General features: G+C 46.9%; 1 protein-coding gene and 1 pseudogene across 39 annotated transcripts in view; both read left to right on the forward strand.

The window, feature by feature from the left end:
- Nucleotides 1-24,695, forward strand: part of CACNA1C (calcium voltage-gated channel subunit alpha1 C) — a 746,135-nt gene that overhangs the window by 88,116 nt on the left and 633,324 nt on the right. For 7 of the 39 annotated variants that reach the window (XM_077871681.1, XM_077871685.1, XM_077871675.1 and 4 more), the window contains exon 1: nucleotides 5,076-5,611. The exons of 20 other annotated variants lie outside the window; for them this stretch is intronic. In XM_077871681.1, the coding sequence (XP_077727807.1) occupies nucleotides 5,563-5,611 (49 nt within the window). In that variant the 5' untranslated portion in view covers nucleotides 5,076-5,562. Of the gene's footprint in view, nucleotides 1-5,073; nucleotides 5,612-9,278; nucleotides 9,410-24,695 lie in introns of those variants that run through there. 12 more of the 39 variants (XM_077871676.1, XM_077871677.1, XM_077871686.1 and 9 more) reach the window with 4 other exon arrangements.
- On the forward strand, nucleotides 2,076-2,884 carry LOC144297694 (small ribosomal subunit protein eS1 pseudogene; annotated as a pseudogene).

A 24,695-nucleotide genomic window follows, 5' to 3' on the forward strand; every position in this document is an offset into this window, starting at 1 on the left:
CTGTAAAGTGGGGATAATAGTACTTCCTTTCTAGGGTTGTTCTGAAGAACAGATTTTTTTTTTATATGTGGGTGACCTCTCAATGATATTTAACCTACCCTTTAAGTGGAATTTTTAGGTTGTTTCCAAGCTTTTTACCTCTTCATATATGCCACAATGAGCAAATTTAGTGTACTCTGAATTCCTTCCAAAGGAAATATTTGTGGTCATATTAGGGAATCTTTTCCAGAGTGAATCACGCGCTCAACATACATTGAAGTGTCCATAGGTATGGAGCATTATGCTATACATAAAGAAAAAGGAACACAGTTCTCTTCCTTAAGACATTCAAAAGGTAGTGGGGGTGGAGACAAGGCACATTCATATACAAACACAATACTATGCAGAAACATACCATCACACAGGCGGAGTGGCACTATGCAGGCAGAAGAACTATGACAGAGAGGAGCCCCTTTCGCTGGAGAATCAGATCACGCAGTCAGAGAGCAAGAAAGACTTCAACTGCCGCCCCCACCACCTCCCAAATCCTCAAATCAGAACTCAGAATGATTTCCGTTGTCATGTTGAGAATTTGTTACCTCAAAAGAGAGCACCAAGGGCTGTGTTCCCAAGTTAGAAGCCGAGATAGGGTATACAACGCAAGACCAAATATTCAGGAAATACCTTTTTCTGGAAAGGAAAGAACACATTTCACAGCTGAAAAGAGAAGTGAAAAATGAAACTAAAGAAGCATGAAGGTAATATTTACTTGCTAGGTTTATACAGTGCCTACCTTTAGAAAAGCCTGGCTATAAATCTAGCATGTAGCACCCTAGCACACATACATTCTGTTCTGTTATCATGCCCTGAATTCTCAGAAGTACATTTTGTGGTCATTTTACTGTCATGTAAACTCTTCATCCTTCTACCCACTCCAGAGATCGCCTTCAGACATCCCCTCCAAGAGTGGATGTTTGGAGTCAGACACTCCTGGGCTAAACCCAAGCTCCACAGTTTTCCTGCTGGGTGACCCTGGACAAATAACTTAAGTCTCTAAATCTCAGTTTCCACATCTATAAAACGGAGATACTAGCAATAACAGCTTCTTTTAGGGCTGCAATGAGGATCATATGAGTAAGGCCTGTAAAGCACTTACCACAGTGCACATCCCTCAGTGGTGTTAGCTATTATTTTTTCTGTGATACAGTGTGTATAGGGGATGGAAACCAATTTCAATATTAAACAAATAACCAGGTACGTAGGCCTATGAGACACAGGACTATAATGCATCCAAAAGCTAAACAGAAGAGATATCTGGATTTGTGTCATTTCTAATTTTCTCTATTAGGTTGAAAATTCAGTATGAAAACACCAGAATGGGGATGCCTGGGTGGCTCAGCGGTTGAGTGGCTCCCTTTCACTCAGGGTGTCATCCTGGATTCCTGGGATCAAGTTCCACATAGGGCTCCCTGCAGGAAGCCTGCTTCCTCCCTCTGCCTGTGTCTCTGCTTCTTTCTCCATCTCTCATGAATAAATAAGTAAAATCTTATTAAAAAAAAAAAAAACACAAAACACCAGAATGGTAAAGAAGTCAGATTTCTCTTGTAACCAACAAAATCTGGACTATTTCTAAATCTAGACTGCTTTTCTAAAGGTAGGCACTTGTATAATCTAGAAGGATGAAGATGACCGATAAATCTTCATGCCTTTCCCAGGGGCATTTACATTTTCAACTGGAGCCAAAACCCTTGGCCAGAGGACTGAAGATGGAGTGGTGAGGTGTCAGGTATCAAGCAGGGGACAGAAGGAGGCATTTTGATGCAGTGAATTATAGCTCTCCTAAACCATCTCAAGTACTCACTCACTCACTCACTCACTCACTCATTCATTCATTTGACATCTATTTATGAAGTAATTGCTGTCTGCCAGACATTGTTCTATGCACTGGAGATACAATGGAATAAAATAGACAAAGATCCCTGTCCTGGTGGGTTTCACATTTTAGTGGGGCATCCAGACAATGAATAATACAATTGATGAATGACTAGGCTATGTAGTATGTTAGAGATTAAATACTATATAAAGAGAGCAGCGCCATGGCGGTTGGCAAGAACAAGCACCTTACGAAAGGCAGCAAAAAAAGGAGCCAAGAAGAAAGTGGTTGATCCATTTTCTAAGAAAGATTGATATGATGTGAAAGCACCAGCTATGTTCAATATAAGAAATATTGGAAAAATACTAGTCACAAGAACTCAAGGAACCAAAATTGCATCTGATGGTCTCAAGGGTCGCGTTTTTGAAGTGAGCCTTGCTGATCTGCAGAATAATGAAGTTGCATTTAGAAAATTCAAGCTAATTACTGAGGATGTGCAGGGCAAAAACTGCCTGACTAATTTCCATGGCATGAATCTTACCTGTTACAAAATGTGCTCCATGGTCAAAAAATGGCAGACCATGATTGAAGCTCAAGTTGATGTAAAGGCTACCGATGGTTATTTGCTTTGTCTATTTTGTGTTGGTTTTGCTAAAAAACACAGTAATCAGATTTGGAAGACCTCTTATGCTCAGCACCAACAGGTCTGCCAAATTTGGAAAAAAAATGATGGAAATCATGACCCGAGAGGTGCAGGCAAATGACTTGAAAGAAGTGGTCAATAAATTGATTCTAGACAGCATTGGAAAAGGTATAGAAAAAGCTTGTCAGTCTATTTATCCACTCCATGATGTCTTCATTAGAAGAGTAAAAATGCTGAAGAAGCCCAAATTAGAATCGGGAAAACTCATGGAGCTTCATGGTGAAAGTAGTAGTTCTGGAAAAGCTACTGGGAATGAGACCTGTGCTAAAGTTGAGCAAGCTGATGGATATGAACCACCAGTCCAAGAGTCTGTTTAAAATTCAGACATTTAATGGAGACAAATAAAAAAAAAAATCTTATTTGGGAAAAAAAAAAACATGTAAAAAGTAGAGAAAAGGGGGAGACTGGCAGTAGGTGGGGTGTGGGCAGGTTGCAGTACTAAATATGGCAGTTAGGATGAGCCTCATTGAGAAAGTGACATTTGTCCAAAGTCTTGAAGGAAGTGAGGGAGTTCACCAAGAGAACATCTAAGGAAAGAGTGTTCCTTGGTGGGGACAGCTTGAACAAAGGGGTCAGTGTGTGTGTGTGTGTGTGTGTGTGTGTGTGTGTGTGAGAGAGAGAGAGAGAGACAGAGAGAGAGAGACAGAGAGAGACACACAGAGAGAAGATGGGGTGGGGGAAGGGGGTTAGAGATCATTCCTGTAGTGCTTGGGGAATACCAAGGAGGCTGGTATGGCTGGGAGAGCTGTCGGAGACAAAAGGTGTACACAGCTGTTCATGTGAGTCCTTCTAGGCTATTCTAAGGACCTTGGCTTTTACTAAGTGAAATGAGAACCACTAGAGGGTTTGGGGCGGAGGAGTGCAGTGATGTGACGTTTTAAATGGATCACTGTGACTGCTGTATCGGGAATATACCAAAGGTGGGGAGGGGAAGGTACACCAGCAAGATCAGCTACTGCAGAAACTCAAGGTGAAGGATGATGTCAGCTCAGACCTGGGGAGCAGCCAGCAGGGGAGAAACTGAGAACCCCGCTCCCCGCGCGCGCACCCCGACGCGGCTGCCACATTGTGGATATACCTGAGGGTAGAACTAAAGGGATGTCAAGAATGACTCTAGGTGTTTGGCCCCAACAACCAAGATGGGAAAGGCTGTGCGAGGAGCAGGTTTTGCACAGAACAGAAGGAATTCCGTGCTTGGATATGTAAAATTTGAGGAGTCCATCAGACTCCCAGGTGGAGACTGAGTCTGGCTGTGTGGCTTGGCACTCGGGAAGGGAGGTCTGTGCAGGCGATACGAATTCGGCATAGGCAGTTGCTTAGAGGCATGGGGACCCAAGGAATGAGTGTGGCTGGGAGGGAGGCGGTCTGAGGGCAGGGAGGTAAAGGTTTTCCCAGAGGGAACTGTAGGTCCCCTGCTAGGGCTGAGAAGGCCCATCCTAGAGCAGCCCGGGCCTGCAGGGGGTGCCCTGGAACTTGCTGTGGCCGCAGAGTGATGGAGAGAAATGTTTGCTTCTGCGGGAAGAGGAGGCCCTCCGTAGATTCCTCTGGGAGTGGCAGAAATAATTAAGAGAAGTAGGTAAGGATATCCCGGTAGCACGGGTGCGCGGCTGCCTCCAAGGGATGAGCAAACCTGGGTCTGCCCGTCTGTTCAGACATCGGGGCACCGCCGCCCAGCGAGGCCCCGCCTCTCCAGCCCTTCTGTCTCCCCTCCCCTCTCCATCCTCGCCGCTGCATGTCACTCCTACAACCGCGCTGATTAGAATTGATCAGACAGAATCGCGGCATCACAGCTCGTTTTGCTGTTTTGTTCGGTCACCCGATCCGCCAAGAGACTCCGGGGGTCGGGCAGGCCGTATCCCCCGTCCTGGAATTCCGCTCGGAGGCCTCGGGCCGCCGAGGACCCGCGACGCTGGGGGCCGGGGGCGCGGGGTGTGTCGGCCTCCCCCGGCGCCCGCGCCCGCGCCCCCCGGGGCGCCCCGCGGCCCCTCGCCCCCGCCCCGCCCCCGCCCCCGCCCCCGCCCGCGGCCGCCTCGCCCCGCTCCCCTTGACGTCATGCGGGCAGCAGGCTGGCTTGCGCGGCGCGGCGCAGGGCCGGAGCGGGAGCTCAACTTCGGGCTCGCGTCGGCGCTGTGCGCCCCGTGCCGTGCGCCCGGCCCCTGGCTCCCCTGCTCCCCGGCTCCGGGCTCCGGGCTCCGGGCTCCGGGCTCCGTGCTCCGGGCTCCCGGCTCCGGGCTCCCGGCTCCCGGCTCCCCGCTCCCCGCTCCCCGCGCGCCGCCGCCGCCGCCACATCTGGAAGCGTTCAGCGCGTCTGCCTCCAGCGCGCCGGGCGGGCGGGCGGGCGGGCGCGGGCAGGGGAGGGCGCGGGCGCGGGCGCGGCGCGGCGGGGCTGGGCTGGGCTGGGCGGCGGGGAGCGCGGCGCTCTCTCGCGCGCCCGGTGTCTCCCTCTCCCCGCCTCTGCAGAAGCAGCTCCCTGCCAGAACGGCGCTCGGCGCGGCCCGGAGCGGCGGCGGCGCCTCTTCCTGCCGGCTCGCCCTCGGGACCCGCTGGACCTGCCCGGCGGGAGGGAGCTGCCGGGGCCGGGGGAGCGCGCGCCGCGGGCGGGCCGAGACGAGACGAGCCGGCCCCGCTGGCCCGGGCAGACCCCGCTGCCCCACTCCCCCCCTTCCCGCCTCTCCTCGCTCTGCCTCTCTCCATTTATTTTGTCAAATGGTGTAGCCGCCAGAGGTGCGGTGCTAAATTCTTGGAAGGGGCCCGGATGTACCGAGGATGCATTACAATTTCACAAAAGGAGGCACTAGTGGAGAGGAGCAGTTTTCGGTGTTCGATGCGATAATGGGAATCAGGTAATCGCCAAAGGGAAGAAGAAACACTGCAGATCCACGGCTTCCTCGAATTTTGCACGAAAGCCGCCGACCTCGGAGGAGGGATTAATCCAGACCCGCTTGGGGGTGTTTTGCCATTTCTTCCTCTTCGTGGCCTCTTCTCCTTTCAAACCAATTTTTGTTCAATGGTCAATGAGAACACGAGGATGTACATTCCGGAGGAAAACCACCAAGGTAAGGCTGGACCCCGCCGCCCCGCCGGGGCTCCCGCCGGGTCCGCCCGCCCTCGCCCGCCCTCGCCCGCCCTCGCCCGCGGCCCCCGGGCCGGTCCCTGCGGAGTGGCCCGGGGCTGCGTCCGCGGGGGGCGCGGGGCGGCGGGAGCGCGGGGGACCCGGGCCGGAGCCGCCCGCCAGCCCCAGCGGAAAAATCCCGCCCCTCCCCCGCCGTGCCCGGCTCCTCCAGAGCATGTGTTTCCTATGAATCTCCAGGCGAGGGGGAAAAGTTCCCCAAGTGTCTGCCGTGCCTCGCTTTCTCGCCGTCGCCTGGAAAGCCCGGCCGCCCGGCCGGCGGCGCGGGGCCGCGGGGCGGGGGAGGGCGCGGCGGCGCCGAGTCCCCGGGGCGGGGGTCCCTCGCCTCGCGCGGGGCGCGGCTGGCAGCGCGCGCGCACCCCACCCGCTCGGCCTCGGGCGTCCCGCTGGCTGCCGGCGCCCCTGCCCCTTCCCCCCGCCCCGCGGCGCGCTCCGGGATGCCGAGGGGAGTCTGCGCACCTCTCTCCTCCCCGGGCCCCTCTGTGTCCCTCGGCTCACCCCCACCCGCCTCTCTCCCGCCGCTGACCCCGAGCGCACCCACGCCGCGCGTGTTGGCACCCGCATGTGGGCTAGCACCTGAGGATGTAAGCCCCGAGGATGCGGGCGGCGTGTGGGCTCTGCTTTTTCATGGTCTAAGGAAATAATGAAAGGGTGTGCCGAGCTCACGAGGCTCCACACTATTGCCCAGTGTTTCCCCAGCGTCTCCAGCCTTGGCATCAAGTGTCACCAGCTCCCCCCAGTGAGGGGGAAAGGCTTTCAGGTAACTCCCCACTTCTTGGAAACTTTCTCCCCCCCCCCCCCATATTAACAAGTTATTATGTTCGGGCCTCGCTCAGCAGCGCAGGTTATGATGGAGTGTGGAGGGATGGCCTGGCTGGAGCGCGGCAGCCTCCAGCTTCATCTCTGTCTTGTCTCCAAGGCTTTCTCGGTCTTTTTTTGGGTGTAGTCTTCTCTTTTTCTCTCCCAGTTTCCCAAATCTGCCTGTTTACACTCTTCCTTTCCACTGCTTCCTCCTGAATACCTGTGGCTATTGGTCCTGTTACTTCCTGGGGTACTTGAAGTGGTTCCCTGAGGACCCCAGCCTGGTGGAAGGCTTGCCTCTGTGTTTCTTCTTCCCAGCCTCCTCCTCGTGCCCCCCTCCTCCAACATTTGGGCACAGAGCCCCTGTCCTTGAGAGCCACCTGCCTGGTCTCTGTCCATCGTGACACTGATCTGGGGGCTAGCCATCCCTCTGCTTTCCAGCTGGAGCGGCAGTGGGGGGGATTCTGACCTCCCGGTGAAAGAATTTTGTCAAGGGCCACGGGTTCTAGGGTGAGCCAGGGCTTTGCCGTAAGGACAGCTTCGGTCCCAGACTTTCTCTATGCCATGACCCATCCCTCACTTGTTCCCCTGACCCCTTCCTAGCAGATGGAGCAGTGGATGCAGTAGGAGTTGAGGATGAGAGACACAAAGGAAAGGGTGATATTTGTGAAGAGTGGGGATGGATGTCTCCCCTCCAGGTTCTCAACTCAGTGTGAGCAGCCTCAGAGAGGAGAGCTCGGTAGTATTTGTTGTCCTTGTTGTCACTAACAATGGCAGTATACGGTGGTAGGAATTATTATTCACATAACGATAATCTTCAGTAGTTTACTAGGTTCCCTCTTCACCTCCTTCCTTTCTTTTGCCCCTTTGTCCCCAGGAACCCCCTCCCCCCACCCCACACCTATCAGGGAGCAGATATTAAAAGTAGGAGCACTGACCCTGGAGAGGTTTGTGAGAAAGATGGAGGGACAGGAGCGGGTGAGCGGTGGCCAGGAGCTCTGCCTTTCCAGCAACATGCCAACAAACACTATGGCAACCTGAATTCCAGTTCTCTCCCTTGAAGCTGCAGTGATTATATAATTCACAGGAGCAATTTTGCCTCCCTTCCTGGATGCAGTTCTCAGGTGAAAGAGCACCAGGATCCCTGTCTCCTCCTCCATTTCCCATCCCCCTTTCCCTGGTCATTGGCATTGCCCGGGGCTTTTTGCAGGGAGGAGAGATGGCGGGTGATGGAGGTGGGGGAGGCAGACCTGGAAAAGCCTGAGTATTTACAAGGAAAGAGTGGCTGTGGTTTAATAAAGGAAGGGGTGATGAAACATGATTGGGGGGTAGAGTTTCAGGAGAGAGAGAGAAGAGAAGCCAAGTGATTACCTCAGATCAGTGATGGTGCCGAACTAAAGAGTGGAGAACCGAAAAAGTTGCCAGTGCGAGGCTTTACATTCTTCTCTTCCTGACAGATTTGAGGCACTGAAGGCATTGGCCCTTCCCCCCACCCCCTGCCCCTCAGCGTGTGTGTGTGTGTGTGTGTGTGTGTGTTGAGAGTTGGGGTGTGGGGACCAGTGGGTGCAGTGGAATAGCCTGAAGGTTCACTGAAGGACTGGCCTTTGACCCTGGGTTTCAGGCTGGGAGTGGCTCATGTGGGCCTCGCCTCACCTCTAGTGCCGTATCTGCTCTGGTACCCTGCCAGCCTCCCACTTTTCTCGGCTGATTTTCCATTGCAGGCTCCAGCTAGCAAATGAGTTTCTTAATAGTCAACCAGTTAGCAAATAAAACATCAGAATGTCCCTTATCTGCTGGAGACAAGGCAGAGGGGAGAAACATGTGTTCTGGGAGTGGAAGACACACTGTGCTTTTCTTTTATTTATTTATTTATTTATTTATTTATTTTTTAAAATTTTTATTTGTTTATTCATGAGAGACAGAGAGAGAGAGGGGGGCAGAGACATAGGCAGAGGGAGAAGCAGACTCCATGCAGGGAGGGAGCCCGACGTGGGACTCAATCCCGGGTCTCCAGGATCACACCCCGGGCTGCAGGCTGCGCCAAACCACTGCGCCACCGGGGCTGCCCCTGTGCTTTTCTTTTAACTACTTAGCAATACAGCTGAATAGTAATCATCATAATAAAGTAATGATAATAATGATCACAGTTAACTCTCTTTACAAATGGTCATAGAACAATATCACTTGCATCTCAGCTTGTATAGGTTATAGAAAGCGCGACATTAGCTTCTCTTTCTCTGGATACTGGAGGGAGGAAACTGGAGAAAAGGCAATATTGAGGCTCAAATATCATTCCTGATATTGCTCTGATACTTTCCAGTGTATCAAAATACTACATAATAGACTATATTACAAGAACCAATTATCTGCTATATCCACAGAGCACACTAACAGTATTTAAATGTGTGCATGCGTGCGCCACAAACACACATGCACACACACTGAATAAGGAAAATATATTTTAGATTACACAAAAGATTAATGCACTTTGGGGAGAGGAGAGGAATATTGGTGATGCAGTCACCTAAGACCGGACGTTTCCACTTCATATTAAGTGGAGAACTGTTCTCTACTGGTAGATGTTTAGGTATAGTAGTTTGCAGATGAAATGGTGAGCCCTTAGTCCCTTCAGCCACCTCTCAGAGTTGAACTTGAACTCTCTCTGCAATTCTTTCTTTGATTAAACACTGCCCTAAGTGCCTTCTTCTATGTCTATAAGACCTTGGACGTATACTGAAGCATCCTGAATGGGAATTTCGAGGCCCCGCTAATCCTCATATCCTCTCTTCTAGCACTAGTCCTGCTCGTTCCAGGCCCCTGATACGTGACCCTGTGAATGCGTGTCCCGGTGATCGAATGATCCCCATGAACGAATGATCGCACTCAGAAAGACCTGAAGTGGATGTGCTTTCTGCCTCTCCCAGTAGGTGGCGCTCCAGGGCTTAGGAGTCAGGAAAGGGGCAGACATTAAAACCTCCCCTTGGGTTTGGTGAGGAAAGACATTGGGAGGGTTTGGAGAAAATTTCCTGTGTGCTGTGACTCTTTGATCATGCCTTCACCTGTGCCAGAGCCAAGAACCCCCAAGAGCAGTGCACGTTCCCATGCCACCACACACACCAGAGGATCCCCCCATCACTGACCTTGCACAGTCTGGATTTCTCCCACTCTTGCACACTCTCCCTCCTACTTCTGCTTACCTCTAGCACAGACAGCATCCTACTGAGCTTTGAGGGAGCCTTTTGGGCGATTAACCGAACTTGTTATGGCCGTATATTAATTTTCTCCCTGATTTACCCTTGATGGTTTAGTAACCAGAGAGGCTAGTAATTCCCAAGCCCAGTGGAGCATGAGGTGACCAGAAATTTGGGATTTGGAAACCCTGACCTATAGGGTTACAGAGCTGGCCAGCTCAAAGGCAAGAGACATTTTCCTAACTTTATTAGGGAAAAAAAACACACAAAAACAACTGGGTACACTTCACAGCTGATTTCTGTTTATGAGTCTGGTTGGGCTCCTGCTGGGTGATGGCAGAGAAGCTCTGGGGACCCAGGTTAGGCAGTAACTGAGATTTGTTCTAATTTCCAGTGATGTTTTGCAGCTCCTGGTGTTTTCTAGCCTTCCTTCCTTTGGCTTTCTCAGTTGTGACAGACTCTCTGAGGCCTGAAACCCTCGCCACCGTGTGGAGAAAGGGCAGATGAGTGCCCTGTAATGTCTTCTTCCTTTTCAGCAATGCTTCTTGCCTGGTGGGGCAGCTGTTTGGTATATGGTAGTGACAGGTCAACCCGTGGCGTCCCCACGCCTCCTTGCCGGACTCTGAAATCAGTGCTCAGCGTTCGGAAGCAGGAGACAATTTGATTTTCCCATGCAGACTCTAAAGAAAGTGGATAGATTGGGGGAAACACTGGAAGACCTAACAACAAGACAGATCAGCAAAATAATCACACTGCTTGAGTCTGTTTTCTGATCCGATGCATCCTCACTAATCCCTCAGTTAAAGTTGGGCACCATGGAGGAGAGCTGAAAGACTGATTAAAAAAAAAAAAAAAAAAAAGACGGGCAGCCCGAGTGGCTCAGTGGTTTAGCGCCACTTTAGCCCAGGGCCTGGTCCCAGAGACCCGGGATCTTGTCCCACGTCGGGCTCCCTGCATGGAGCCTGCTTCTCCCTCTGCCTGTGTCTCTGCCTCGCTCTCTCTCTCTCTGTGTCTCTCATGAATAAATAAATAAAATTAAAAAAAAAAAGACATGGGGAATTGTTTTGCAAAATATCAGGTGCTAAATATTTAGCAACATGAGTGCTAAGCATCCTGATAATGAAACAACACTTCCAGCCATGGCTGTCATTATTAAAATAATTTAGTAAACACCTGTTTACATGTACCTCAAGATTGGATACTGTATAAAACAAGTAAAAGTGACAGGATCCCTTGGGGAAAATGGAATGATTTTCAGTGCTGTTTCAAAGCTAGGCCCTTCGACTTTGACTGAAGCTGTGGCCGAAGGAGCAAAGTGGAGGGAGTCAGGCAATGAATGCGATTGTTTGAACCCGAAGGCTGGTACTCCGGGCGAGGTGGTCTGGCTGCCCTAATCCCCAGATGGGGTGCATGCATGTTCAAGAGCACGCCTGGAACACTGTAGCAGTCCTTGTTTCTTTCTCTGTGCTTTAGGAGCCCTTGGGGGCAGCTGCTCGTGTAAGAAGGGAAGCAGAGTGGAGTCTCGGGTTCCCAGGAGCCTTGGGACCCCCAAGAGTCTTGCTCTAGCCCAGGCAGTCGGTGCTGCCTCTGTGTGGGTGGAAGCCCAGGGGGGCCTTGTAAAGAGGCAGAGTTGTGAAGTGGCTGGGAGCATCAGGGAGCCGGTCTGGCAGGAAGAGGCCCAGATGACTGTGGGGGTGGGGGGGTGTTTGCCCCAGGGTGGGTTGTGTGGAGAATTTGGGGAACACAGTTACTACTTGTGGAACTGCATTAAATTCAGGTGGCGATTTAAGGGCCCTGAGGAGAACAGTTTGGGCCTGGAGCTCAAAAGTCAGAGATTGAAAATAGGCCCTTACTTCCCTAGGGACCAAGGGGATGAGAGGGATAGTAAATCTGGCTTGGAGCAGAGGACGAGGAAAGGGTGGGCTGACTGGCAAGAAGCCAAAACCTTTCAGTTCCTTCCCTCCCAAGCCAAACCATGGCTCTCCATGACATGTTTGCTTCAAAATGTCTTCCTGCTGCACCGTGTGTGAGAGAGAGAGAGACAGAAAGAGGGTGGAGGGTGGGGGTGGTTCTAGATTCCTGAACTTTGAAGCACATGTCAAACAGCCATAGAATAAGTATGTCTCTTTGGGAATTTACTTTCTAGGATGAGAGCATTTTTTTTTTAAAGATTTTATTTATTTATTCATGAGAGACACACAGAGAGAGGCAGAGACACAGGCAGAAGGAGAAGCAGGATGAGCCTAATGCAGGACTCGATCCCGGGACCCCAGGATCACACCCTGATCTGAAGGCAGACGCTCAACCGCTGAGCCACCCAGGCGTCCCTAGGATGAGAGCATTTTAAGGAACCTTAGGACAAACTCTTTCAGTTGAGAAAATGGAGTCTCCCAGAGAGTCAGTCACTCAGGGAGGGCTGTGACAGAAAACAAGGTCTCCAGGCTCCTTTTGCTCCTGCCTTCTCTTGACCACACTTGGTATCTGTTAAACCCCGTGGGAGGGCATTGCTTCGTGTTTCTGGAAAACTGCTTTCTAAACCTTTCAACTTCCCCCCTTCTACCTCGCTCCAATCCCGCCTTGGTACTGGCTTAAAATCATTGCCGAGATGTTAGATTTGGAAGTAGAGTGGTGGTGGGGTGGGGTCTCTGTCACTGGAAAGGTTTAAAAATAACTTCTCAGACAGTAGAGTAAAAAGTTCATACAAGTCTGCGAGGAGCTCCAGTGAAATTCAGCTCACTGTGCTGTACACGGATGGAGCTCTGAGCTGTTTTTTTCTGTCCCGCTCGAGGCCACAGGGCAGGGGCAGGGTGGTGAGGGGTGAGGCTGTGCTGTAGCGCTCCCCTTGGCCAACTCTGGGCAGTTCCTGTCGTCGGGCCGGTAGGGGCAGTTGGCCAGGGCCGGGACACCCGTTGTCTGTAGGGTAGAAACCATGGGCACATTCAGGTCCCAGCTGGCCAGAGGACAGGCTGCCATGGACTCCATCTGACTTGGAAGAACAAAGGCTTCTCCAGGCTTCCTTGTCAGGGTCCCTCTTCCCAGGGGACATTTCAATAAGGAGCAGGGGTTTAAATCCAGCACAGGGTAAAGAGTTCACCTAGGACCTGCCTCTGACGTTCCTGTCATCCATGACGTGCTTGTTGGCTGCCTTGTTTGATGCTCTCATATACGGAAAACTGGAAGGCCTTTGAGGCTGACTTGGTTTCTAGCTCTAAGACAGAGGCATGGGCTAGACTCACCCTTAGAGATGTGGCTTTTGAGATCCTGGAGTGTGGTGATAATCTGATGAAATAGTCACACTGCCAATTTGCCAGGGTGGGGATTCTTTTAATACACGTGGCAACACTCGGTATTGCCCACTTGAACCTAGCTAAAAAAAAAAAAAAAAAAAGATAATCTTGTGTCCTGTCTTTAGAGAACCACACCAAAACCCAGACAGTAAATGAATGTTCTTCCCAGATAGCCTGTGGGTAGAAACGTTGTCTTGATTACTCAATTAAGCCGTGTTTACTTTGTGACCATTCTGTCATGTTCAGTCACTTATATTGTTTGTGTCCTTCCAGAATAATCCACGTTGGGCTGAAACCTTTTAAAGATGTTAGTTTGCCAAAGTAAGAAAAATAAATAAAAGTAAATAAGTCTACAGCTAGAAAAATGACTGAGGTCACATTCTTTGACTCGATCTTTTTCTTTGAGAGTTTTGAAGGAATCAAGTCTTACTTTTTTTTTTTTTTTTGTCTATAAAATGGAGATAAGAATCCTTAGCTGGTCAGCTTCACAGGGCAGCTGCGAGGCCCCATATGGCAGAATGAGTATAAATCTCTGTGTATCCAGAGATCCAGAGGATGTATCAATCATCCTCATCAGAAGGCAGACCACTAGGGTTTGAAAAAGCTGTGGCGTTAAACAACTTTCAGAGCATTTCAGACAACTTTGTAGGTGCTGTTGGATGGTGACACTATTCAGAATTTCAAGGATAAAAATATAAAACAAAAAGAAACAGAGTCTGAGGTGGTCTGGCTGATACCAGAATAATCAAGGAAGTGAAAAACTGGTCAAGATAGGCCTAGTATTTTGGTATTCTTTATAATTGTTGACCAGTGTGAGGCTAGTAGGATGCTAGGACTGTGGGATCATCCGGACTGCTGTTTCCAACTAGAGGATCAGGACCCAGGGACTCAGGACTTCCTTAGGCCCAGCAGCTGTCATCTTCTCCCACCCATGGCATGAGGCTCCTTGCCTTCAGCCTGAGGTCCAAAGCCAAACTGTTCAGAAGTCCTCTCATGGTCCAAATATCTGGAAATAGGACCACTAAGAACAGAAAGGACACCACCTGGGCAAACAAACTTCTCCTTGCTTTCTGGCATGAATTAGACTGCTGGGAAAGTAAAACTTTGCTTCATTTTTTTTTTTTTTTTTTTAACTTTGCTTCAAATATAAACCTTGGCTTTAGGGGGAAAAAAAAGATCTTTTTTTTTTTTTTTTTTTTTTTTTTAATATAGTAAAAGTGCTGGAGGTTTGTAGATAAAGAGAGGGGGAACAGTTCCATACAGCATTGAGACACTTACCACAACAGGAAAGGGTTTTAATTTCACATTTTAAGTGCCAGATTAGCTTTTAGTTTCCTAAAGCAAAAATAATCTCATCATTAAAAAGTGTGCTGGAAAATGTACATGTAAGTTTGCACTTTGGCCCCCTCTCCCCACCAGCCTCAGGTCCTGTGATCTGTGGAGCCATCCATGCTTTCATTTTTATTAAAAATAAAAAAGCTATATTGAAGTATAACTTCTTCCTTTTTATATTTTTGGAATGGGGCAGGAGTGAGCACTACTGCTTAATGAATGCCTAGTATCTCTCCAGCAATGTTCTTGGGGCTTCATCCACTTAGTATCATTTGTCCTTGTATCAGTCTATGAGTCAAGTTTGGATACTTTTCAGATGAGGAAACTGAGGACCAAGGATTGTGGCCAAGATCACCCAGACAGTATTGGAGTTGGGAATTACATCCAGTCTATTAGACTTTCAAAGCGTTTGTTCTTTCTTTCTCCACATGGGGAAAAGAAGAAGAACTCACTATCCATCCATTTTGGGGAAAAGCTGGTTACGTGTAGTAGATAAACAGGTGGACACTTGTTCTTTGGTGACTGCTATGTGGTCATTCTGCATGCCACTCCTCATAGTCCCAGTCTCTAGCTATTCGTTTGTGCTCATGGTTTCTAACTGGGCCCTCTCTGGTTCTTCAGATCCCTCTGTAGACCTTAAAGGAAGACCTGGAGATCTTGGCTTTGAGATGACCACTCCTTGGAGTGGCCTCACTTCACCACCCATTCTTAGAATGTTTTCTTAGGAATTCCCTCCTGGAAAATAGACAGTTTATATTCTCAAGATTCTGATGAGTTCAAGGGACCATCCTTGCCAGCTGAGTTGCTTGGACTTCATGATTGATTGATTTTTATTTTATTTTATTTTATTTTATTTTTTTTTAATTTTTTTTAATTTTATTTATTTATGATAGTCACATAGAGAGAGAGAGAGAGGCAGAGACATAGGCAGAGGGAGAAGCAGGCTCCATGCACCGGGAGCCTGACGTGGGATTCGATCCGGGGTCTCCAGGATCGCGCCCTGGGCCAAAGGCAGGCGCCAAACCGCTGCGCCACCCAGGGATCCCGATTGATTGATTTTTAAATAACTTCTTTGTGGAGGTATAATCCACATGCCATGAAATTCATCCTTTAAAGTATGCAATTCAGTGGTTTTCAGTATTTTTACAGTTGCACAATCGTTACCACTGTCTAATTCCTGCACATTTCATCACTTCCAAAAAGAAACCCCCACCCATTGACAATCATTCTCCATTTTCCCCTCCCTTCAGCCCCTGGCTATCATGAATTTACTTTCTGTCTGTATGGATTTTTCATGCATTATTGTGAGCAATAATAATTCTATAATTGGAGCTCATCTGTGTAGTCTAGCTGTTGGCAGCACATCTCATGCATTTTGGAGCTAGGTATGTCGTGACAATCTGTATGATAAATGATTCAGTTAAAAGGAAGCACGAGATTAGTTAGGGACTTGGGTGTCATTTGGAGGTGAGAGTAAGCACTTTCAGTTACAGAAAGAATGGTTTTAAGATTTATTTCTTTTAACTTTCTCAGTAAAGCTAAGTCTACAAGTCACATTTATTGACACTTGAAGAAGATGTGAATGATGACCTTTACAAATTGTTCTTTATGGTGGTAAAGTATATGTAACAAAATTTGTACTTTAACCATTCTGAAGTATTACAGTTCCATGGCATTAATTTACAGTGTGGTTCAACCTCAGCCACTACCTATTTCTAAAACTTTTTCATCATTCCAGACAGAAACTCTGTAGTCACTAAGCAATAATTCCCCTCTCCCTCTCTCCCCAGCCTCTGCTAACATCTGATATACTTTCCTCTCTGTGAATTTGCCTGTTGTAGATATTTCGTAGACATGCAATCATGCAATATTTGGCCTCTTGTGCCTGGCTTATTTCACTGTGTGTGTTTTCAAGGTTCATCCATGTGGTAGTGGGTGTCAGAACTTCCTTCCTTTTCACAACTGAATAATATTCCATTGTAAGTATATACCATATTTTGTTTATTGATTCATCAGTTGACGGACACTTGGGTTGTGAATATACTCTGGCTCTCGTGATTACTCCAGTGGACGTTGGCATACATATATCTGCTTGAATCCTCGTCTTCAGTTCTTCTGGACATATACCTAGAAGTAAAATTGCTGGGTACGAATTATGACTTTTTAGCTATGAGAAACTGTTTCCTTGTGCAGCTCCCCAGTTTGAATCTTGTGCAGCGGAGAATATAGTATTAGGAAGTTCCATTATGTCAGTAATGAGAATCTAGTAGTTTCTCTGGGCTCCCAGTGCCTCTATCAGAAATTTGACTCTAATTAGGTGTTTAGCAATCTAGCAGCTGTCTTTTGATGCTGCCTCCATTCCAAAAAAATAATGAAGTTTTCTAGATCCATTTCAGCATTTACCTCCATGCTGACTGGCTTTGTGACTTGACAAGAAATGGGTGTTTGGCAAGACGAAGCTATTTAGTCTGTTTGTCTCCTTCTCTCCGTCTGCCTGTCTGTCTAGTCCAGGGGCACCCACGCCTGTGGAGCGGGATCCAGTCTGACAACTGTGAGGACCCTGGGAGAGGAGGCTTCCCCCTACTGTGTGGTTGGGCTGCGTCCTCCTCCATGGCTGTTGTGCATCTGTCCTGGTAGAAGGGCAGTGTGGCTTGGCTGATAGGGTCTCTGTCTCCCAGCTTTGGAGTTGCCTGGGGGAAAAAGCATGTTCCAGGGCTGTTGCCTACTCTTCACACCATTTGAAGTCTAGGCAAGGGAGGAAAAAAGTACAATGGAAAAGAAGTAGGGGAGAGAATCAGGAAAGGGGGAGGAGAGTAAGAGAGAAGGGAGTGGATAAACAAGGGGACATTTTTAACAGTTGATGGGTCTGTGCTGGGGATTAATGGACCAATTAATGATCAGGACGCTTCTTTCTAATCTTGGGAGGACTTTTTTTTTTTTTTTTTTTTTTTTGGTAATTGTTTTACCTAAAAGTGATAAAGTTACCTTACATTTTGATTGTTTAAAACACTTTTAAGTCATTTTCATGTCTACTATTTCAGCCATTCTTCAAAAAAAATCCATTGAAGTCATGGGACAAGTGTTATTATCCCAGTTTTTCAGATGAGGAAAAATGGTCTCAGAGAATTTGAACAACTTGGCTGGTTAGGGAAGGAAAAAAAACTCATCAGTTTTAGTTTTTTTAGTATGTTAGGCTTTGAGCCTGTGCATCTTTTTGTCCCATTTCAAGCTCTCTGATTGGTGGGTTCAACCTAGCCATAAATGTGTGTGTGTGTGTGTGTGTGTGTGTGTGTTTGTGTGTGTGTTTCTAAGATTAGCAGAGCTCAGTATGCTAAGACAGAAATGCAGGTTGCTTTGAGAACAATACACTTAGTTTAATCCCACTGTGAGCACATTCTTCCCTTGTAGGCTCTGCCTTCACATTGCCTCCTGGACCTGCTTACAGGTGTATTGTGGCCACTCCAGAACTAAAATGTTGCATGGTGCTTCTCCAAGGTCAAAACCTCTGCTGTCATGTCTGGGTGGCCAGGTCATCCTGGGGTTCCAAGCTCCAATCCAAGGGGATCGCAGTGACTCATATCTCATATTTGGTCTGCAGTGGATAGGATCTTCTGACTCTGTTTTTCAATTATTTAATAGTCAAAAATTTTGACCTATGCCCAACTGTCTGAAAGATTAGGAGATAAGAAGCCTTTTCCTAAGATAAGTTGACTGTGAAATGTCCCTGAAATGGGTAGCTCATGCCAATTGTGATGAAAATAATTTTAAGTTGTTTTTTCCCCTTCCAGAATTGGGATGTTGATCATTCACAAAAAGTTTTGAGCATCTGTTATCTGTAAGGGAATTTGCTCATAGGATCTCTAGATTAAAGGAGATCTTCAAGGTTACAGGCTCTCAGCGATCCCTTCCTTTAGGGAATATATAGAGTAAGAGATGTAAGATACACACCCCATTCACAGATACAAGTATAATAAAAGGCAGAATATGTTTGTTGTTACAGGGAGGTGAAGGTGAAACGCTTAAAGAAGGAGGGTGACACAGTTAGATGGAATAAGTGGAGAAAGCATATACAAAGATGAATATTGAATATTGAAGGGTGGACATAAATGGGGTAGAGAGGAGGGGTATACATTCCCAAGAGAAAGAATGGTATAGTCAATAATATGTTGAAAGGCATATGCATTGGATTTTAAAGGAAGAGTGAGTTGAATTGGATAAGAGCTTAGATTATATATGGGGAGCAGTGAGAGAAGGTTGGGATGGCAGGAGAGGGATAACATATAGAAATCCTTTGTGTTAGGCTGAAGAGCTTTGGTAGGCAGTAGAGGGCTATTTATAGTGTTTGAGTGAGGAATAGTGTGGTCATAGTTGCTCTTCCAGAAGCCTAGGCAGGCAGTGGGGTAAAGGATGAGGTAGGGGTGCTAGGACTGCAGGTAGGGGGACAGTTCTGAGACCGTAGTCCAGGCATGAGAGGGAAGGAAGGGCCTTTCTTAACAAAAGCCAGAGGCCAAGGGAACTCTTTGCTGTAGTCTAGGTGGGGAGGGTAGAGGGTAAATGGAAGATACCCAGCATATGTGTGGAATTAGAATTCATTTAGAGGTGATATTTGAAGCTGTGGAAATGGATGGCATTGTTAGGGAGAAGGAACAGAGAGAAGAAAATGATGAAGGGGCTGAAGGTAGAGGCCTTACATTCAAAGGTCAAGAAGGGGATGGAATGGAGCACACAGAGCCAGAATGGTCAGGAAGGTAGAAGGAGAGCCTTACTACATGGGGCCATGGAGGGCAAGAAGGCCATCACTATCACTATTGAGTAGAGAAGTGGGTAGGGAGAATGGGACCTGAGAAAACTCTACTAGATTTGAGGATTGGGATGTCAGCAATGGACTTTGTGAGTGGGCTCAGAGTGATCAGTGTGCAGTCAGTGAGATTGCTCAGTGCTGAGGCATGGCAGGTGTGACGGGAGGCACGTGTGGATCACTCTTTCAAGATTTTTAACTGTGAAGGAGAAAGAAGAGATGAATTTGTTGGCACATGAGAGACTGGACATGGAAGTGGGGGGCTGTTGATGAAGTGGATCTGGAAGAAGGCAGTGGGGTCAAGTGACAGGAACAGGAGGTTTAACCCCAGCCCAGTAGGTACAATTCTGTCTTCAGAAATAGACCAACAGTAAGAAGAGGATGAGAAAATATAGAGTGGTGGTGGTGGGTGCTGAAAAAGGAGATATTATGGGTCTGAGGGATGGCAATGCTGGATCCTGAGACAGATGAGGGCAGTTGTAGTATAGTCGGAGCTTGAAGACACAAAGAGGTAACAGTTAGTAGAATATACTATGAGACATCCCAAAGATATCAGTAAGGGTTTCTAAGTTTCAGAAGGAGCCTGGTTGAGGTCAGAAAACATGAGTTAGGGGCCAGCAGTGATCAGCAGTTCTAGAGAAAGGTTCCCCAGAATTGAGTTTGCCAAAATGAGATGGCACTAAGTAGGTCAAGGGGCAAAGATAAGTGAAGCTAGAGCTGGTGTAGGAGAATGGAGGCAGTTGCCTAAGACAATTGAGGTGGCATGGACATCCTAGGACACATACTTTTAGTAGGATTTGTGAGTCTGAATCCTCTAGCTTGCCTCTGTTCACGTAGACTATTCGTCAGAATAGTTGGTTGGCCATGAGTGCTGAGTGGATGTACAGAGGAGCAGGTGGACTTTCCTTGGGGGAACATAAGAATAGGAAGAAGATGGCAAGCCTGGGTGGTGTGGATGATGGCAGCCTTAAAAGGGTAGGTAGAGGGTGGTGGACTAGGATGTACGTGTGTGTGCGCATGTGTATGCATGCCTGTGTGTGTGAGTGTGTGTATGTGCGTGCATGTGGTGTGTGTGTGTGTGTGTGTGTGTAAGGATAGGTGCATGGAAACAAAATTTGCTAAAGCTCTCATAATTTGGCTTCTTGCGAACCTTCTGGGTACTGACACCCAAGTAAAGAGCCCATGTTCCAGAGACCTGAGGTCGTGTTCAAGACAAGGATGGAAGGAAGCAGGTCACATCAGGACTGGTATAGAAGTGCACATCAAACATCCAGTTGTCACAAACCGTCTTGGACATCATGGACAAGGAACTTGCACTACTGGCCTCAGTCATGGCTGAACAGTGGATAGGAGTGTTCTGGATAATCCAGATGAGAAGTGTCAGCCTAAGAGTGGTTACATAGAGAATGACCTGCTTGCATGTTGCTCCCATGCCTGTCTTCTCATGCACCCTATCCACACCAAACAAGCTTCCCAGCCTATGGTATTGGTTTTCTGGAGAACCGGTTAGCCTTTGCAAAGTGTTAAGCTCTATGATTTTATTTTATTTTATTTTTTTTAATTTTTTTTTTAATTTTTTTTTTTAATTTATTTATGATAGTCACAGAGAGAGAGAGAGAGAGAGGCAGAGACATAGGAAGAGGAAGAAGCAGGCTCCATGCACCGGGAGCCCGATGTGGGATTCGATCCCGGGTCTCCAGGATCGCGCCCTGGGCCAAAGGCAGGCGCCAAACCGCTGCGCCACCCAGGGATCCCAGCTCTATGATTTTATGTCATTATATCAATATATCAAATTCCTGAGAACAGAACATTTTATGATTTTTTCTTTATCTCCTCCCTCTCATAACCTCACAACAAAAATGTTACAAACCACTGGAAAGTCTCAGGTTGGATCCCATTTGAGGTTTGCAATGCCTAGATTTCCCTGCAATCAAGAAAAATATGATATCCTGAATGTTTAATGAAAGGATGTAAGTTTTTGGTGCCAAGAACAGTAACACCCCTTGAATGCCATGGAAGTATGCTCTGCTGGATAGTGCTTGGTCCAAGAAAGGGTTAATGATCAGGAGGCATCTCCACGCTCTATCCCAGTCCTTGTCATGCGTGCAGGGACCATCTGTGGACTGGAAAGACTTGCCCAGGGGCAGTGGGAGGTGTAGTGGCAGCAAAGCCCTGGTGAGTTGAGTAGGGGAAGCTAGGCCCCTGCACTTCCACCCGAGTTCTCTGCACTGATCACCATGGTGAAATGTATGTACAGTCCAGTGGTTCCAAGGTCTGCCTTTTTCCTCCAGTTCCCTGCACCCATCCCCACCTCTTCTATTAGACTTGACCATAGTGTAGGGGTAGTCCCAGGGATAGGGGTGAAGCCTTTACTGGGAAGCACATTTTTTTCTACCCTTTTTAGCTAGGGAAGGGGCACTTTGTCTGTTGGCCTGCCCAGAAACCTCTGGGAATTGGTATGATGGATCCTGTGGCTACTGTTTTACCCAGTCTGTCCTCATAAGGGAAACCTATTTGCTGAGTTTGGCCTTGTTCTGGAGAACCTCAAAGTAACATTGACTCCACCTTGATCTCTTGCTGGATCTGGGTGGCAAGACTTTGGGGTTTTCCCTTTTTCCACTTCATGGAAACTTGGAAGCCACCCTTTTCCTCTGATGGTACCAGCATGGGCTGAGTCTGGATGGACAGGTTTTCTCAATGCCTGTTACACTTTCTAGACAACTGGTCCTAAGACATTTCCTTAGAGTTTGACTTGGCTAAAAAATAGAATGAAGGAGAAGAGAAGGTCCTGAATCAGAAAATGACTATAAAAATGTTCTTGAGTTGGATGAAGAAATGGAATAGGCCTGGTGTCCCTGAGAGGTAGGCACAGCTCTTTGTTGAGACATCCATAGATAGCACCTTGTAAGGTCACGTTTATGCACACTTGGACCAGGGACAGGCACATGTCAGTGCCTCTGGAGGAGTTACAATTAGGTTGTGGTCTTTTTGGAAGAGAGGATAAAATGGCAATAAAGGTCATCTAACTTGTGTTTTTCAGGCCCAACACTGTTAGGGAAGTGTTCCTCTAACATTTGGGGGCTAAATGCCCCAAGGATCTCCCTGTGGTGTGTGTATGTGTGTATGCCCATATGTGTGTGAGGGACAAGAGGCAGAGGGGAGGAGAGAGCAGTGTCTCTTCATTTGAAACCTCTGAAAGACACCATGTTTTCACAAGGTACAGGTGTATCTGGGCACAGAGACCCCTTATTTAGATGGAGTTCAACCTTTTGCTTCAGAACTTGGTTGAATCCTTTAACTTCCCTATGTCTGAGGATCTGCATCTGCTAACACCAAGACCCCCTCTCTCCATTAAGAATCCATTTACTCTTGGGGCACCTGGGTGGCTCAGTCAGTTAGGCGTTTGCCTTTGGCTCAGGTCATGATCTCTGGGTCCTGGGATCAAGTCCTGCATCAGGCTCCCTGCTCAGTGGAGAGTCTGCTTGAAATTGCCTCTCTTTCTCTCTCTCTGTTCCTCCACCCACTTGTGCTTTCTCTCTCTTTCTCAAATAAATAAATAAAATCTTTTTTTAAAAAAGAATCCATTTATAAATGACAATTATTGAATATTTCATAGGGATTAATTGAAGTACAGCAGGAGAAAACTTTTTTCATCTAGTTGTTTACATACTGTCCGGTACACGGGGAAATTGTAGTGTAGGCTCAAATGCTTAAAGAATATTTCTGAGCCAAGTTTTCTCTAAGAATGTATTGGGGTGTTGAAGGAAGAATATAAGACAACCCTGCTCTGTGACCTCAATAATAGTACCAAAGAGAAAAGGCTTTGGGCTTTAAAGGCATGGGGATGTCTTGTATTTCCCTGACCTTGAGAGAGAGATCTTGAATTGGGGATGCTGTATCTAACATGCTGTGGATGTGACAAAGAATCTGCTGCTGAGGAAGTCTTTGTGAGGGAGTTCTGTTTCATCTTTCCTTCTTTTTGGGTTTCTTCCCTTGGTATGGAAGCACATGTTTTGTAGTTCTTTCAGCAGTGGTCTATGGTGGTAGATTTCAAACCTCTTCAGTCTTTGTTTGACATTGTCTTTATTTCTTTTGGTTCACTCATGAATAATGTCAGGTAAAAGTTCTATGTTAGCAGTTCTATTCCTTCAGCAATTTGAAGTTATTCCATTTTCTTCTGGGCTCTATTGTTGCTGATGAAAAGTCTGCTGTAGGCCTGAATCACACTTCTGACTTTTAAAAAGATACTCTGACTTTAGTGTTAATGCAGTTTTACAATGTTAATACAGAATTTTTAAAAAGTCTTGCTAGAGACTTGGTGAGATGCTTCAGTTTACAAACTCATGTTGTTCTCCAGTCTGGAAAATTTTCAGTCATTTTCAGATATTGCCTCTCTCCTGTTCTTTCTATTTATTCTTCTGGAACTCTATTTTAAAATATATATTGATCTTTACCATTGTACATTTTCTCTTAAATGCACTTTCATATCTTATATTTCATTATCCCTCTTTGTTACATTCTGGATATTTTCTTCAGCTCTATCTTCCAGTTTACCAGTTTTTTCTTCATCTCTTTCTTACCTTTATTTTTTTTTTTAAGATTTATTTATTGATTTGAGAGAGAGAGAGAGAGAGAGAGAGAGGGGAGGGGCAGATGGAGAGAATCCTCAAGCGGACTCCACACTGAGCGTGGATCCCAATGTGGGACTTGATTCCAGGATTCCAAGATCATGACCTGAGCTGAAATCAAGAGTAGGATGTTTAACTGGCTGAGCCACCCAGTTGCCCCTGCTTAACCTTTAAATGCATTTTTATTTTTTATGGTTATTTATTTCTAAAAGTTCTATTTTGTTCTTTCTCAAATGTTTTGGCTTTTTTCATAGTGTATTTTTCCCCTTTGGTTTCTATTCCATAGTTTAGATTGTTAGTAATTTAAAAATATGTGAATACTATAAATATTATATATAGTTTATAAATATGAAATGTTTATAGTCTATTTAAAATTGTTTTATTTATTTCAGCCCTTAGGGAATGGTTATCCCGTTTCTTTTATCCACTGACTTTCACTGGTGGTGGATCATTTCCTTTCATGGCATATACATTTTGAGTGTGAGTCTGTCTTCTTTGTGATTTTTTTTCCTATAAGGTTCTAAGCACTCTGAGTTATGGAGGTGTTGCAATAGTGCCATTTTGCATTTGCCTCCAGTAGGTAATCTTGATGGTTTCAGTGGTCCAGAAACATTTTTGATATTTGCTTCTTGACTTGAAGTGTCCACAGCATACTGTTGCTTTAATTATCGTGAGAAAAAAATGGTCAGACCCAGAATCTCAGTCAGAGATAAGTGGAATATGTATGTGTAATGAACTGACTCATACAAACAGGAAACATTTTAATTTTTCTGCCATTGCTGCATTCAGACTCTCTCAGTTGGGTCTCCCTTCCCTGTTCTTTCACATTCTCTAAGGTCTCTCTTTGCTTTCCACTCACATTCAGTTATTAGAATAGTCTTATTTCAATAATTAAGACTCATGTTGCAACTATTAAAGTCCATAGACTACTTCAGGCCCTACCCATGGCTTTCAGATTTGTATGGAGACGAGT

Source organism: Canis aureus, chromosome 25, assembly GCF_053574225.1.
Source record: "Canis aureus isolate CA01 chromosome 25, VMU_Caureus_v.1.0, whole genome shotgun sequence".
NCBI classification, from domain to species: Eukaryota; Metazoa; Chordata; class Mammalia; order Carnivora; family Canidae; genus Canis; species Canis aureus.